Source organism: Liolophura sinensis, chromosome 7 (genome assembly GCF_032854445.1).
Source record: "Liolophura sinensis isolate JHLJ2023 chromosome 7, CUHK_Ljap_v2, whole genome shotgun sequence".
NCBI classification, from domain to species: Eukaryota; Metazoa; Mollusca; class Polyplacophora; order Chitonida; family Chitonidae; genus Liolophura; species Liolophura sinensis.
The window spans coordinates 30,441,020-30,456,364 of NC_088301.1; the positions used below are offsets into that span (position 1 = coordinate 30,441,020).

General features: G+C 36.0%; 1 protein-coding gene across 1 annotated transcript in view; it reads left to right on the plus strand.

Annotated features, from left to right (window-relative positions):
- Positions 1–15,345, plus strand: part of LOC135471204 (leucine-rich repeat-containing protein 7-like) — a 50,357-nt gene that overhangs the window by 10,552 nt on the left and 24,460 nt on the right. The window contains exons 2-6 of the mRNA XM_064750325.1: positions 7,091–7,269; positions 9,371–9,488; positions 9,817–9,895; positions 11,414–11,503; positions 12,354–12,474. Of these exons, the coding sequence (XP_064606395.1) occupies positions 7,099–7,269; positions 9,371–9,488; positions 9,817–9,895; positions 11,414–11,503; positions 12,354–12,474 (579 nt within the window). The 5' untranslated portion in view covers positions 7,091–7,098. The remainder of the gene's footprint in view (positions 1–7,090; positions 7,270–9,370; positions 9,489–9,816; positions 9,896–11,413; positions 11,504–12,353; positions 12,475–15,345) is intronic.

A 15,345-nucleotide genomic window follows, 5' to 3' on the forward strand; every position in this document is an offset into this window, starting at 1 on the left:
ATTTTAAATTATTTAGCAATATTTACGTGTATAAGCCTTGAATATGCACATATTTTAATAATATCATGCCCAATGTACATTGTAGGTGTAAATTCTTTGTTAATTTTTAAAAATTTGGATTTCAGTACCGGTATATATTCTTGAGTACAGCGTAATCCACCGATGAATTAAAACAGGTAAGGGCATATAAATAGTGATAGGCACATCTGTTTCTACCTGATGCACATGCACCTGTGCACTGCTGTAGAAGTTACTTGCAAAAAACCATCTGCCCTCCTTCCTCAACCTGTTTGCATGTGAAGGAGTAACTTTCAGTGCAATTTATGTCCATTTTAAATTTGATTTGGGATACTAAACTACATTGGCTGGATTGGCCAGTTACAGGGCTTCACTAAAAGTATTTAATTGGATGAATCAACACAGAATAATGCTTTCATACTTCATAGTATACTTGAGCGAACACCTGGAAAAAAGGCTGAAGAATTACAGAAGTACTTGTAGATGTACCTCTATTTCAGAAGACCCAGAGCTCTCAAAACTAATGAATATGTGTACATGTCTATGGACACCTTTCATGTTGTACACTTTCATGTAAGAGAACTTTGTACAACCTGTATATATGTATATGTACAGTGTCCATGTGACAAATTCACACTACATGTACTAGGGGCCTCTGCGGCTCAGTTGGTTAGCGTGCTAGTGCAACATAATAACCCAGGAGTCTCTCACCAATGCAGTTGCCCTGAGTTCAAGTCCAATTCATGCTCTCCAGCCGTACGTGGGTAGGTCTGCCAGCAACTTGCAGATGGTCGTGGGTCTCCCCCTGGTTTCCTCCCATCATAATGCTGGACGCCGTAGTATAAGTGAAATATTCTTGAGTACGGTGTAAAACACCAATCAAGTAAATAAATAAACAAACAATACATGTACTAGTGACTGTATGTCACTATATTTGCATACATTTTCATGTCCATCTTTCTCTGTATGTCCTACATATATATCTTGAGAAATACATGTAAATCTTCATGCATATACATGTCACTCAGGTATTAACACATGTGTACCTACAAATGTACATGCATGTACACTATATATGCAGATTTAGAGATTTTTTTGCAGCCTCTAAACAGTGTACATGCATGTAATTGCACATTAAATACTATGAAAGGCCATCGGATGGTGTGTTCTTACATGGTTCAGTGTTGTGAAACAGCAGCCGTACTGAATATTGTAGCTTTATATTGTGCACCTGATCAACCTTCTTGTCTCTTCTTTTTATTTGACGAAAATTATTTAATTGGTTTTGTGGTTTTTCATTAGTTCAAAGTTGAGCCTAGGTTGGAAAGAGAAAAAGCAATTTTATTTACTACATGTATGTTGTGTGAGCTTTAAGAATTAATTAATGTGACAATGTTATCAGTTTGACGCCTTGAAAATCTAGACATTTCAAGCTTGTTGTGTTAATGGCACAGACCATGTACACCTCTCCCTCTGCCCACATGTTTCCACCAACTCAATGTTACAGAGATAAGGAGGCAGACAATGTCCTCAAATATCACATAAAGCTTAATTAACTCAGGTGTTAGGGCAAAATAACTTCACACTGCATGGTCTGGATTTGACATGACAATTGGTTGTGACATCCTATCATTCTTCCAGGTGGGTGGGATGCATTTTTTTCTTAGTACAGATGTATGTTGGTCTGCAGCTTACGTACGTGTATAATTCTTTTTTGATGCAGTTTATACATGTAGATGTTCACACATTTATACAGGGGTTCACGGACTGATAAATGAATACAGAGAGGCTATTAGAGAACAGTGTATATAAAGCAAGCCGGCTTCCTCCGCGCATTATATAAAATTTCGAGTGACGTTTTTTGTCTGTTTTTAACTTTTCTAATGCAACCCATATTCTAAAACCAATTAACGCTGCAAAATGAATGAGCCTCCTTGTTGTACTCTAAGAATCTTTACTGGTCTAGCCAGGATAATGGCATATACATGCACTGTACTAGAATTTTAGTGTACAGTACACATGTCAAGACAGGTTACTTTATAGTGTGTTTTCAAACTCCTTTCTTGCCTTTCTGATTTGGTCTAATTCTTTAAAATTCCAAGGAACGTGATGCAGACTTTGTCTCATTATTACAATATAGGATCTCAACAATTACAGCATAGGGATACAACAATTACATAGCATCGTTGTTTAATTGTTTTTACAAGTAATATACTTAAACAGCATGTAGTTTATAGAATGGCCTGGCTATTAGGTACATGTGCATTATGTAGCATATTGGATTGATGTCATGAGACATTTGACCACCCCTCAAGATCTGTGACTGAAGTGTATAAAGGTCTAAAATAAATGTATTGTTTGCAGCATCATGTTTGGGGTATTTACATTTAGTGATGTAACTGGACAAATGCACTCATTTTAATAACATGTACACCGGCGTTGCATATATTGATACGTACATACTGGCCAGAGCATCGAGTGCAAGTTTACTTCTTAATTTGTGAAATTGTTGTTTTAAGATACAGCCGTGAAAAAAAAAAAACATAACTGTCAATTGGGTGATGGATCACCTGTCTGGAGTAGCTAATGTCTGTTCAGGTGGAAAATTAGGGTACATGTAGAAATATATGTACATGTATATTTGTAGTATTGTACACATGGGTCGTCTGCTTAGGTACATATTTATGCTGTACTGGACATTTAAAAAGTTGGCTTTTCTGAAATGAAGAACAGGTAAAATAAAAAGCAAAAAAGACCGTCATGATTTTCTACATTGTTGTGTCATTGTCATCAGGGATACTAAGTGAAGCACTAATGGTGTAAATTTGTGTGTAGAAAGATTTAAATTTTTCGGTGGTGAGATCATATAGTATGCCCTTGAAAAATAACATACATGTACATACAAGAACAGTTGTTTAGCCTGATCAGTAGACCTACATGTAAATGAGTCTAGTGTACAGTTACATGTATGTATGTTTTAACATAAATGAAAGGACAGATTTTATTTAATACATTTAATACATTATTTAATAATGTATAGGCTTGTGCTTATTTTCCTTTGATACTCATAAATTTCGAGTATATGTACTTTCCCTTTCAGTGTTCTCCTTTCACTGTTGTTTCAGTAGTTTTAACATCTTACATGTATGTCACTGACCTAGGCCTTTGTACAGTGTGCGTTAGGCTGATTTAACTGAGAACTGGTAAGGCATCATCCCCTCCCCCTCCCCCACTTCTCTACCACCTCCACCCCTGCCTGTGAAAAGAAGGGAATGATGACCATCTAAATGTTTTTTAATAGAAGAAAACCCCAGAAAAACAAAAAGCAAGCGGAATGTTACATGCACAATGCATGACTGAATATGTGATGAGAAAATAATGATATTGATTGCAATCAGCTGTTGATTGCTGTTTTTATGCAGTGCTGGATGTCATTAGTGTAACTTTTACACATGTTCTGTTATTTTGCTCAGAAGGTTATGGAATGTTGTTTAGGGAAAATACAAGATAAGAAAACAAGCGTTTTCCTTGTAGAGTGTCTGCGATCTGTGAATAAAAACCCAGGGTTAAGAAATCATCAGCCGTGACACCTGACATAAGGCGTTTATTTATGTGCGGACATGTGCTAACTTCTGTATCATCAAGCTGTGTCATACCATGCATGGTAGATGTAGTGATGAAATGGGTGGACTTACATGAACATGTTGTTGGCTCAGACATTCCAACAAATGTTTTGTACATGTGCATTTACATAAGCATTTATATCAGAATATTCTAAACATTAAGGAACTCTAATGTAATTCATCTAATTCTTTGCTCAGATGGGAAAGATAGAGAGATACATGTTATTATAGAGATTTGATCTCATAAGTGCATATTCTCACAGGTATTTTGTGGCTACCCACCACATGGAGCATGTGCAGTGCTCAATGCTGAGGTGAAGGAAAGTTGGAATGTGAAGTAAGGTTCATCAGACAGAGACAGTTAAAAACTAGATGTATGCAAAGGAATATTTTCAGTAAATGCATTTAGATGTTTTAGTTCTGTGGCAGTCATTGTGAACTACATACATTTATATATTTATATACTGTAAAACGCAGGAAAATCTTTTCATGCTCGCGCAAGCCTTTTAACTCTTACTACAATGAGTACTGAAATACTGTTCACAAAGTATGAAGAAAAAAAGGAGATGTGAAAGAAGACTGCCACTGGCAGTACTTACGGTCCGACAGATCCGTAAAGTCTGCGATATGATTCAAACATTTGAATGCATTTAATTCTATTTTGGAAAGTCTAAAAGCACAAAAGGTCAGTGTGGTAATTTGGCAGATTGGGGAGTTCAAGCTTATCACAGGAATCTGATCTTACTCCATGGGTTGCATGGTTTAAGGTTTTTAGGCTCTCAAGGCTGTTTAGTGACATGGGATGGTATAATTTGGTTGTCTCATTCTTGAGTTTAGGTCATAAATCAGGTGTCTGTAATGTTATCCAATCATTGTTCCTTTCAACAGCGCACATGTGTAGGAGATTTCTGTCTGTATCAATTCTTAATATGGAGTCCTGGCACAAATGTTTTGACAGCCAACTGTCATGAAACCTCATGATTTGCTGTTGCGATCCTTGGCTTCTTGTTGTGAGGTCCGAGTGTATTTACACATAGATATAGTAAGTATCAGTTTTCATGGGCATGTACTATTATACTTGAACTGATGGAGAATAGTCATATTTGTAGACAGCATCATACGTACCGTAAAACTCCTGGTAGGCCCTGTAGAATTCTCATGATACTGAGTATGTTCATGAATACTGATATATTCATTCAGTAAACCATTTGTTGAATTCATGGCTTGATGTGAAGTATGTTTCACTCGGTACATAAGTACGTACATGTACATATTTTGGATAAGCTGGACTGTCATCATAAACTTAATGTTTTCTCAGGAAGACTGTTTGGACCATTGTTTTAGCTTTTTTAGCTACAATAACATACATGTACATGTATAGCCTGTAGAAAAATAAATCAATAGCTGGAACTTTGTAAAGTATATTCATGTATGTATACGTGTATGTTGACTGTTGTTTGAAAAGTTACACCAGATACACTCTGCTGCTAAATATACATGTCTACAGGTACATGTAAGTCCTCTCTCCTTTCTGAACAGTCCAAGCATCGAAATATGGTCTATTTTCAGTTGTCTGTTGTCACCTGGTTGTAAACTTTGGATTCCAGCAATTCTTAAGGATTAGTTAACCAACAGTATAAAAAGACTACAGCTTAGGTTGAATAATGTACATATGTAATACACTGGAATGATGTATATAGTTTCATTGCTGTACATAAAGCACAAGGAACTGATTATGGTTTGAGGCTTTGTTTTTGGGCATTTTGATTCCATTATGGGCATTTTGATTCCATTATGGGCATTTTGATTCCATTTTTATTTGAAGCTCTTTGTAATAGTCACACGGCCACATTTAGCTTGATCTGCAGGCGAAGTCTAGTTGTTATGATTATGGCAAAAGTGTGCCCTTCCAAGCAAAGTACATGTACATGCTCCTCTCCAGTAAACACTTTCATTTAGTAGATTGCAGCCAGTGTTTAAACTTAATGGTTGAGGATTTCTTAAATAACACCTTGGACACAAGGATCACTTTACCTTTTTATTGTTCAGTCGCTGGTCAGGTATTTGGCACCTGCCCTAATCTCTCTGTAACAACACAGTTTTTCATGGAGCTGGTTTAGATAATTGACTACACCTGCTTGTTTACCTTCTTAGTTGTAATATTGTTTACTTATCCTTGCTTCTCCAGGTATGTGCATTGTTAGACTCCTTATCCCACCTGCCAAAGTGTAAGCTGTATTTAACACCAGGTTCACTCCCAGTAGGTTTGGATATGCTCTAGTTGGACCGTAATAATGCCTTATAAGATCAGCTAGTTTAACCTAGTGCTCCAGCATGCTAAGAGGGCTTTTACCTGTACTTTATTCATTCTCACCTGTTTGCATTCCCATGTCTGAATACACCTGTTGGTTTTGTTAGCGCCACAGTGTAACAGAAACCCTTGACTGGTCAGTAAATGGTCAGAGAATAGTCTGTGACAGTGGGGATGTACATGTACCTGTATGATTGAACAGTGCTCAGGAAGAGAGACTCAATGTGGCTTTTATGGGAAGGTGTGTTAACAAAGCAAACACAGCTTGTCAGGAGGTAGGTTTGTAAACTGCGTCTATCAGTCTATGGACTAAAGACACCATCGTCTTTGTGATGGCTACAATGTAGCTCCCCTTCTGATAATACAGAGTAGATGTACAGAGTATATCTGTATATTTGTCATGTTTGTATGATATGTGTACTGCACATGTGGTGTTTGTGCACATATTTATCTGCTCTTATATCTACTCACCTGGAAATTGGACAATACTGTAGACTGTCATGGACTCAAAACACCACAGACTTGTGCATGTAAATGTGGCTTGTACACATATATCTATATACATGTATATACTTGAATGTGTGTGCTTTAAGAAAAATCATAAATCAAACTGAAATTGGAACATATATATATAATCATTGTACTGTGTTTAATTATTCTGATGTGTTAAAGGGTGCGACCCGGTTTCCTACCAGCACAGTGATGGTCACTCTTGTATAAGAGAAATATTTTTAGTATGACTTAAAACACATATCAAATAAATAATGGATGCAGGCTACTTCTTCCTTCTTCACCATGCTCTCGCCAGCTTTTGGTCAATTTATTTAATGCCATTTTAAATTTTATTAACTATCGTTGAAGTACGGTGAATTCAACAACTACTGTGATCAAGCAATCAGAAGCCAGACATTTGAAAGACAGTTGAAAGCCCAAATGTTATATAAGATTTATAGACAGTGTACCGGCTAGAGTTTACATGTACACACCATTTCAAACTGATTATTATTCATTTCATTTGCCTTGTCTGGGTATGACATGCACTTCTCCACTACATTGTATTTTGTGTTCGTGTAATTATTGGCTTGCTTGTGTGTTGTCATTCATAAAATTTATTATGTTATTTTCTTCTGTTTGATAGAATAGAGAATGGCTAAATTTGTCAAGAAGTGCCCCTGCCTTAGACCACCCACAGAGGAAGTCCGAACCTTGGACTATCGCCACAGCAACCTCAAAGATGTGCCAGGAGAGATTTTCAATTTTGAACGAACTCTTGAAGAACTGTTTGTAGACTCAAATGAAATTCGAGACCTTCCAAAGGTAAATGATACTGCAGTCGTTTGCTTGTAGGCCTATACATGTATACGAATACATGTATGTATCTTGATTAAAAGGCCTTAGACTGAATAGAAATGTCACTAGATGTTATGTTCTTCTACCTAAAGCAGTGTGACATGCTTTAGAGATTCAGTCATTTGTACTAATGATCTGATTTTTTGGTAGTGTTTTTAGGATCTTTTAATACTTGTATACACGTACATGGATGTACAGTGTGTATATTATGTATGTAATTTAGGATAAATTTATGATATACATGCACACTATGTGCAGTGTACATGTACTCAGGGCACACTTTTGTGTACATGTATTTACTGTATCTTATTTTACTTTTTATCGGATGCTTCAGCAAAGGATATTGATTGAATGCATTTATCTGTCTGTCTAGCTGATTTTGATTAATTTTTGATCTGATTTTGATTAAATTTTGTAGGCATGTTATTGCAATTTACAGTATTATTTGTAGTTTTGCTGAAACCTAAAAGTTTCATTTCCCTTCCAGGTTTTTTTGAAAAGTAAAGATATGGATATTAGATGGTCTAGCAACGTGAGAAAAGAGAAACTGTGTATGCTTGTTAGGATTATACAGTATGTGCATTGGCTATTAAAAGCAGAATAGACATCCCAAAGATTTGAAGGATCAGTTTATAGGGGTTATTAAGAGATATAAAATAGGACTCAAAAATAAAAACATTTAATTACATAACTTCACCTTTTCAAGTTTCCCTTAACAAATATGTTCTTTCTCATTTTTGGTTGGTTTCTGTGCAGTACCCTAATTCCTCAACATTTTTACTTATAAAAGAGTGAGTGCCTGTGCTCACAAAAAGTATAATTTTATCAGGCAACACAGAATAATGCCTTCCGAATATGGTTGAATGAACACCTTGTAAACGTGTGAAAAGGTTGAAGAATTGCAGTGTTTCTAATGTCCGATTTTGATCAAATTGTTTGTGCCAGTTCACTTTGTGACCCCTTAAATCAAGGTTAAAAATTAGCTGGCATGTTTGGTGTGGAATATTTTATTTATTTATTTGATTGGTGTTTTACGCCGTACTCAAGAATTTTTCACTTATACGATGGCGTCCAGCATTATGGTGGAAGGATACCGGGCAGTGTCCGGGGGAAACCCACGATCATCCGCAGATTGCTGGCAGACCTTCCCACGAGTGTGGAATATAAATTCTTTGATGTCGATGTATGTGTTAGTAATTGCTGCAGATTTGAGTATACAGTGCAGTGACGTACTTAGAAAGCTGTCATATAGTACTTTTATACGGGTGAAGTGCCTTTTGAATTCTAATTCCCATCACATGATGGTTTGGTATTTTTCTGACATGATGCTGGGTCTATATACTCAAGAATGTGATACGTTAACATGTTGCTGAAGGGTAGAACATTCCTGTAAATATTAAATCAAGGTATTAATGGATACATTTCTGGTTTTGTGAACTTTATTCACACATGGATTATCTTTAAATGAAGGTGTAATTCCGAATACCTGCCAGGTTTGTTGGTGTCTCTAGGCTATGAATAATTCATGAAACACATCATGTACCAGCTGAATGAATGCATAACTGTTAGTGGGCAGGATCGCCTGAGCAGCATCAGCAACAGTTTGTTTTACAAGTTTCTTTCTTTCTTTGGTGTTTTATGCTGTACTCAAGAATATTTTCTTTTATGTGGCAGCAGCCAGCATTATGGTGGGCGGAAGCCATGCAGAGCTTGGGGGGAGTTAGTTTTCTAGCTTATGAACATGTTATTCTTCATATGATTAATTCTTAGGTAAGCTCTTATGTAAATGTTCACTTTTCTCTATGCTGCAATATATACAGTATTTTCCATGTACAGTACAGATATATGCATTCAGTGTATTTGTGGAAGTGACCTCGTCATTTGTCTCCTGTAGAAAAAGAGGAACAAATTAGGCAATTGTGAGGATATTTTTACCGGAGTCTTTTTTTTTTTTTTGCCCTCTGGCTATATCATAATAAAACCATTGTACAAAATAAGAGATATGGACTGCAATAAAGCTCCAACACTTCTGTTTTTCGCTTCTGTATTTTTTTTTTTTTTTGGACAGGAACTGTTTTATTGCCATCAGCTGCGCAAACTCACTCTCAGTGACAATGAAATCACATCAGTCCCGTCTGCCATTTCTAGCCTGGTTAATTTAGAAGAACTGGATATCAGCAAAAATGGTAATTTTTTTCCTTCTGTTTTGTTTATTTTTTTAGGTACCGTTATCAATGATTTTTTTGATATCTGTAAATGTGTGCACACACCTTATTGACTGCTAAATTGAAATACAAACCAAAATTTGGATGTTGCCATACCTGTATAGCGTATATTGATTGTATGTGCCAACTGGATGTAGCTCCCAGTTGTAGAGAAAGTGCGTTTTCTCCACTACATGCATTTATTTTAAAACTTATTTACCTTTAATGTTGAAATGTTTAAATTTGGTCATTTTCAAACGTAACTAATGTTGAAATTCTAGTTTGATGTAATGTTATTTTGACATTGCAGGTATCATTGACATGCCAGACAATATCAAATGTTGTAAATGTCTGCGTATTCTGGAGAGTAGTGTCAATCCACTGGGCAAGTAAGTAACCTCAGTTTTCTCTCAGTCATTGCACAGTGGTATTTGTGTGCTGAATTATTTCAATTATATCAAATAAAAAAGAATAAATATACACATGTAGCTGCAGCACACTATGGCCTTTGGAGTGAACATTTATCAGTATTTAGAGAAAAGGTCAGTCCACCTAGGATAAGCTGCCACATTTGTTAAACTGGCGAGGAATACAACCAGTGTCACCCGCTCGATATTTTTTCTGGGTCATGGAAGCTTGCGCCAGCTGATGTCAATGCTGTTTAACAATGTATGAAGTAATAACACGAAGAGGAATTTTGTATTAATAATTAATTAATTAATAATTTTAATTAACATTAATAATTTCATGGGAAACAAGAATGATTTCCCAAACAAAAACTTGGATTTGTTGGCAAAAAAGGCTGCAGCAGAATCATCAAGATTTTTCGACAGTCACAGAAGTCCCTGAAGTCTCGTGCTAAATCTAGCAGTGACACAGCTCTGGCGGTCTGTATCCCCCAGACGAGACCTCTTGACACTTGCATGATCTTCACTAGCATGTACTAGTCATAAACTGCTCTTTTCTTCATTTTCAAGAGCTCTAGTGATTCAGCAGTAAACAGAAACATATAGAAAAACTTATCGTAACATCTTCTTGAGACAGTTGATTTGCACACCCTTTGTTAACAAATTGATGCGGACATGACTTAATAAACTTATAATTCATCTATGGCAAGCACTTCTCTGTTATGCTCTTTGTTGGGATAAATTTGTTATTCAAGCATTATGTTAGTTTATATACGGCCTGATACTTTGTCTATAAAGATAATTATTTTCATTTGCGCTTTGGGCTCCTCTCAGTGAAATTTCACCACTTATACACAACACTCCATTTTCCGTCTTTCACACTCCATATTTACTCCCCACTGAGGACTCAGCATAACAGAGCTTTTCCAGGTGTTCAGATTTGTCAGTGCAAAGTCTTCCTATTAAAAGCACTTAACCTATTTCCACAAAACTTATCATACATATTCCCCAAAATCTAAACTTTTGCATACTTAAGTTTATTTACAATTGGGTAATGGTTTTCATAATTACTCCCGTTCAAGTACTTAGTGCAAGAATAAATTTCATGTATTCCCTTCTGATTGCTACATTTCTGTATTCAAACTTGATGTACCAGTAGTGCTATCAGTGCACACCATGGATGGCCCATGAAACAATCTATATGAAGCCAAACTAATGATGTCCTGTTATTTCTTATAAGGTTTTCTTAGTTTCCTTTTTCTTATTTTTGGAAGTGTTGAGGAGTATTTTGGGACGTTCATATTCTAGTTAAACATGTTTTGAAAGATGTGATATCTACAATTATAAATGATAAATATGTGTCATTTTGAAGGTACCTGCTTTGTTCGGTTTTGAAATAAAGATTTTATGATTTCTTCTTGAAAACCTTATTGTAAGCAATTTGATGTAATTATGTATTGAAGCAATTCATTTCTGAAGAAATGTTTTGTTGTTTACCAGAATCCCAGAAGGCTTCACTCAACTGCTCAGCCTCACAGAATTATACCTGAATGACACTTTCCTGGATTATCTACCTGGCAACTTTGGACGGTCAGTATTATGTGATTTATATCAGAGTACCTGTATGTGACTTGCAGAGCTTAATGCCCTTTAGTTTTGTGCTTAGATTTACCAAGTGTACGCATGATTGTCTACAGTGTATTTGGTGGTTATTTTTCGAGCGCTGCAGGAAAGCAAATCAGGGGTTAGAATAGTTGGTTCATGAGATGTTTTCTGTTTGCATGTGGAGCAAACTGATGCTTTTTTGCTTGCGTTTTTTACTCCCTTTTCATACAGGAAATACATAAATTTATGGTGGCTTAAGATATACACATTATGATAATTGTGATTATGCAAAATTGCATAACTGGTTTGAGCCGTGAACTCATACATCATCATAGTTATCAAGTTCCATTTCAACCCTCATTGAAGTGGCTTCAAAATGGCTTCGTGTAAGAAAGATTGCCTTTTACAAGGTAAGGTATGCTGGTTTCAGTTAGGCCTTCTGAACACCCATATTAAACCATGACAGCCTGGGCAAGGTGCAGTAATCATTACTATACATGGAAATGGGCAGGTGAATGCTGATGAAGTACTGTATTCCGTTGAGTTGGTGAAACAAATTTACTCTTGACAGATATAATGTGCTAGCTCTAGATATGTCAGTGATAGTTTATTAATGAAGTGTTCTTATGCTGTGAAAGTGGAAACATCTAGCATAGTGTATCAAATCTGAAGGTTTTGGTTTGGAGTATTCTCAGTTGACCAGGTTATACTGTGTACCATGTTATACAAATATGGACTTTATGTTACATTTATTCAAAGCATGCTGTTACTGCTTGTGATCAGTGTGCAAGAGTGACAATACAGGTGGTTTTGAGTAGAGTTTATCTATTTGCAGATTGTCCAAATTGAAGATACTAGAAATCCGTGAGAATAATTTGAAGACGTTACCAAAGTCCCTGTCACGCTTGACCAGTTTGGAAAGGTTGGACATTGGTCAGAATCAATTCACATGTCTGGTAAGTTGTAAAGTTGGCATGTATATTTATCAATATTGGTTTATCAAAGTGATCAGGGTATTCGTTAGTTTATCAGGTAACATGCCATTGACACGTCTCAGACAGGCTAGAGATTTGCACCTCAGTTAGAGCTTCGTGTAGTGATGGGCCACACCTCAACACCCTATTGAGGCTGCATGTTCAAATCCAGCTTTCATGGTTTTGTCAGCTTTAAATGTTTGTGGAGAGGTTTGTCCTGTTCAAGTTGGTGGTTTACTGACTTGACTGAGGGCTCTTAAGTGCTCTCCACCCACAACACTGGCTGTGCAAAATTCTTAAGCATGGCATAAAATACCAATCAAACAAGTGACTGAGTCAAAGCCAAGCATGTACTAATACTTGCTAAAAATTGATATAGACTTCAAGTAAAGCTGCTTGAGAGTATTTATTCATATCACTTTAAACATGTTTAATAGCCATAATTTAGTATGTTACTTTCAAGCATTGTCGTTGAGTCCTAAACTTCCTGTTCAAAATTCTGACATGAAGCAGGAATAATTGTGATCATGGGACAATTTCCTATTTTAACAGCTCTTACTGTAATAAGACTTTTCATTATGTTTACAGAAGATCATGCAACTTTATTTTGTTTTTATCCATAAAAGAAATATCAGTTCATTTTCAAAAGCAGATGTTCATTAGTGCAGTTATCACTATTTTGATTGGCAATGAATGAATGAATAAAAGAGGTATGCACAAGAAAAAAAAGAAAAACATAGACAATGGTACGGTCTGAACAACCTTTCCTTGTGTCTGTACAGTCATTATTAGCATGAATTGAGAATAATTAACTAAGCATGTTAAATGTGACGTACTTGACTAATGTAGTTTTGAAATTTGGTCATTTTCCTATGAGTTTGAAGTTTGATTTTAAGTTTTTTTTCTGTTCTTCTCAATGTGCATATTTACATGCCAGTTACATATTAAACAGCTGTAGGTGAAATACAATATGTAATATACACAGGGTATACGCATATGTACAGCTACATGTTTGATATATATATATATAGTTTGTAGAGTAAAATATCCCAAAACTTTGTTATTAGAAACAGGAGTGGTAAACAGTGTGTAGTAAAGCTATGAACTCATTACTCCTCTGCTTTCTCTATGTCTGTTTTTTTAATTGACTGTCAGAATTGTTACAGAAGTAGTGCTTTATCCTGAAGATGTCCCCTGAAAAAAGTGTACATGTTTGCCTTTGATGTGATACTTTAGCTCCCACCACAGTGTGGAGGTGACACTTTGCTCAATTAACTGCCTTCCTAAGCTGGGCTGTAGAATTAATGATGAAGTCAGCTGTTATGGGTAGACGTGTTGAAATAGGTTGACCATGTGACATAAGATATACTTTGGTACTTTATCGGGTTGCACATGTAAGTTGTACATCTACTTTGACCAACTTAATTTCCTAGAAACTTGACCAAAATTAAAACTGAACATAATATATACATACAAAGGGTATGGAAGTTGAGAAATATTTAGAATTGGAGAAGCAGGTCAGAGTTCAAAAGTAGACGGCTGAATTGAAAGTAATTATGTCAAAATTACTATTGATTCAAATAGTAAGAATATTCAAAGTAGTTGGCAGTAGACAGCTGTCTACAGCCTGCTTAACTTGTCCTTTTTGAACACCCTGGAGAAAGTCTTAAGAGTCATTGTCCTATTTATGCAATATTTGAGTTCGCATAAATCTCTTGAAAGCTGTAGGGTTTTACTGGTAAGGGAATGGATTACTGGAAGACACATCACTTTACACTGGATTTGAGTGGTCGATTTGATTATTGCTCATGTTAACCAAAGTATGCTACAGGTACTTAAAAGTTCATTGGGTATTTTGTGAACACATACGGAAGGATGACAGATAATTTATATTCCCCGGTCAGTTCATACATGTAACTGACGAGTTCACTTGTGTGAAACCGAGGAATTCAGCTACAGATGTCACAGGTTTTTTCATAATCTTTTAGCCACATTTGCATAATCCCTAATACTCTGGAGATTAATGCGAAAATTGAATATCGCTTATTTGTATGTATGTTTATACTGGGCCAATCAGTGACTGTCCATGCTGTGTCTTCAGTACCTTTAATGTTGCTGCAGTGGTTGTAAGCCAGAATCATTCCTCCATTGACCCCAGTGACCTACAGGGTTTTGCCTGTATGCTTGTGCCCATGATGAATTGTCAGCCAGGTACATGTAGTCTTAATTTTGCTCAGAGTTGTTTCTATTTTGATTAGACATTTCACAAGCAAGCTGTAGTTGTGTTGATGACTGTGCTAGTCATCTTACAGTGTTTGATCTATGTTTATGTAGATTATGTGTATAGGGTGTATTTGTAGCAGTGGCTGTAAACATTGTGCACACAAAGTTTTGTGTGAAATTCTGATGCAATTCAATATGAGATTGTATATCTGGTTAAATCACCATAAAAGTTGTTAAACCTCTCCTTTTAGTGCAACTGTTGCATAGCATTGTGTTTTATGCTTAAATATACAGTATATTAAAACAGGCTATTCTGTGAGCATTGAAATGGCCAGTATAGCATGTAAAATAGCAACCTTTATTGTGATTTATGCACCTTTTTAATTTGATGCTGAAGACAAATCTACATTAGTTGGATTGGCCAATTTCAGGGCTTCACAGAAAGTATAAAATTTTATCAGTCAACACAGAATAATGCCTTCAGAATATGCTTGAACAAACACCTTGCAAACATGCGAGAGATTTGAAGAATGACAGTAGTTACAGGATAGGGTTAAGTGTGTGTAAAAGGCAAACATTTATTACACAGGTTAATCCTATGTTCAGTGTAAGATAGTAGCTGTCAGCAAA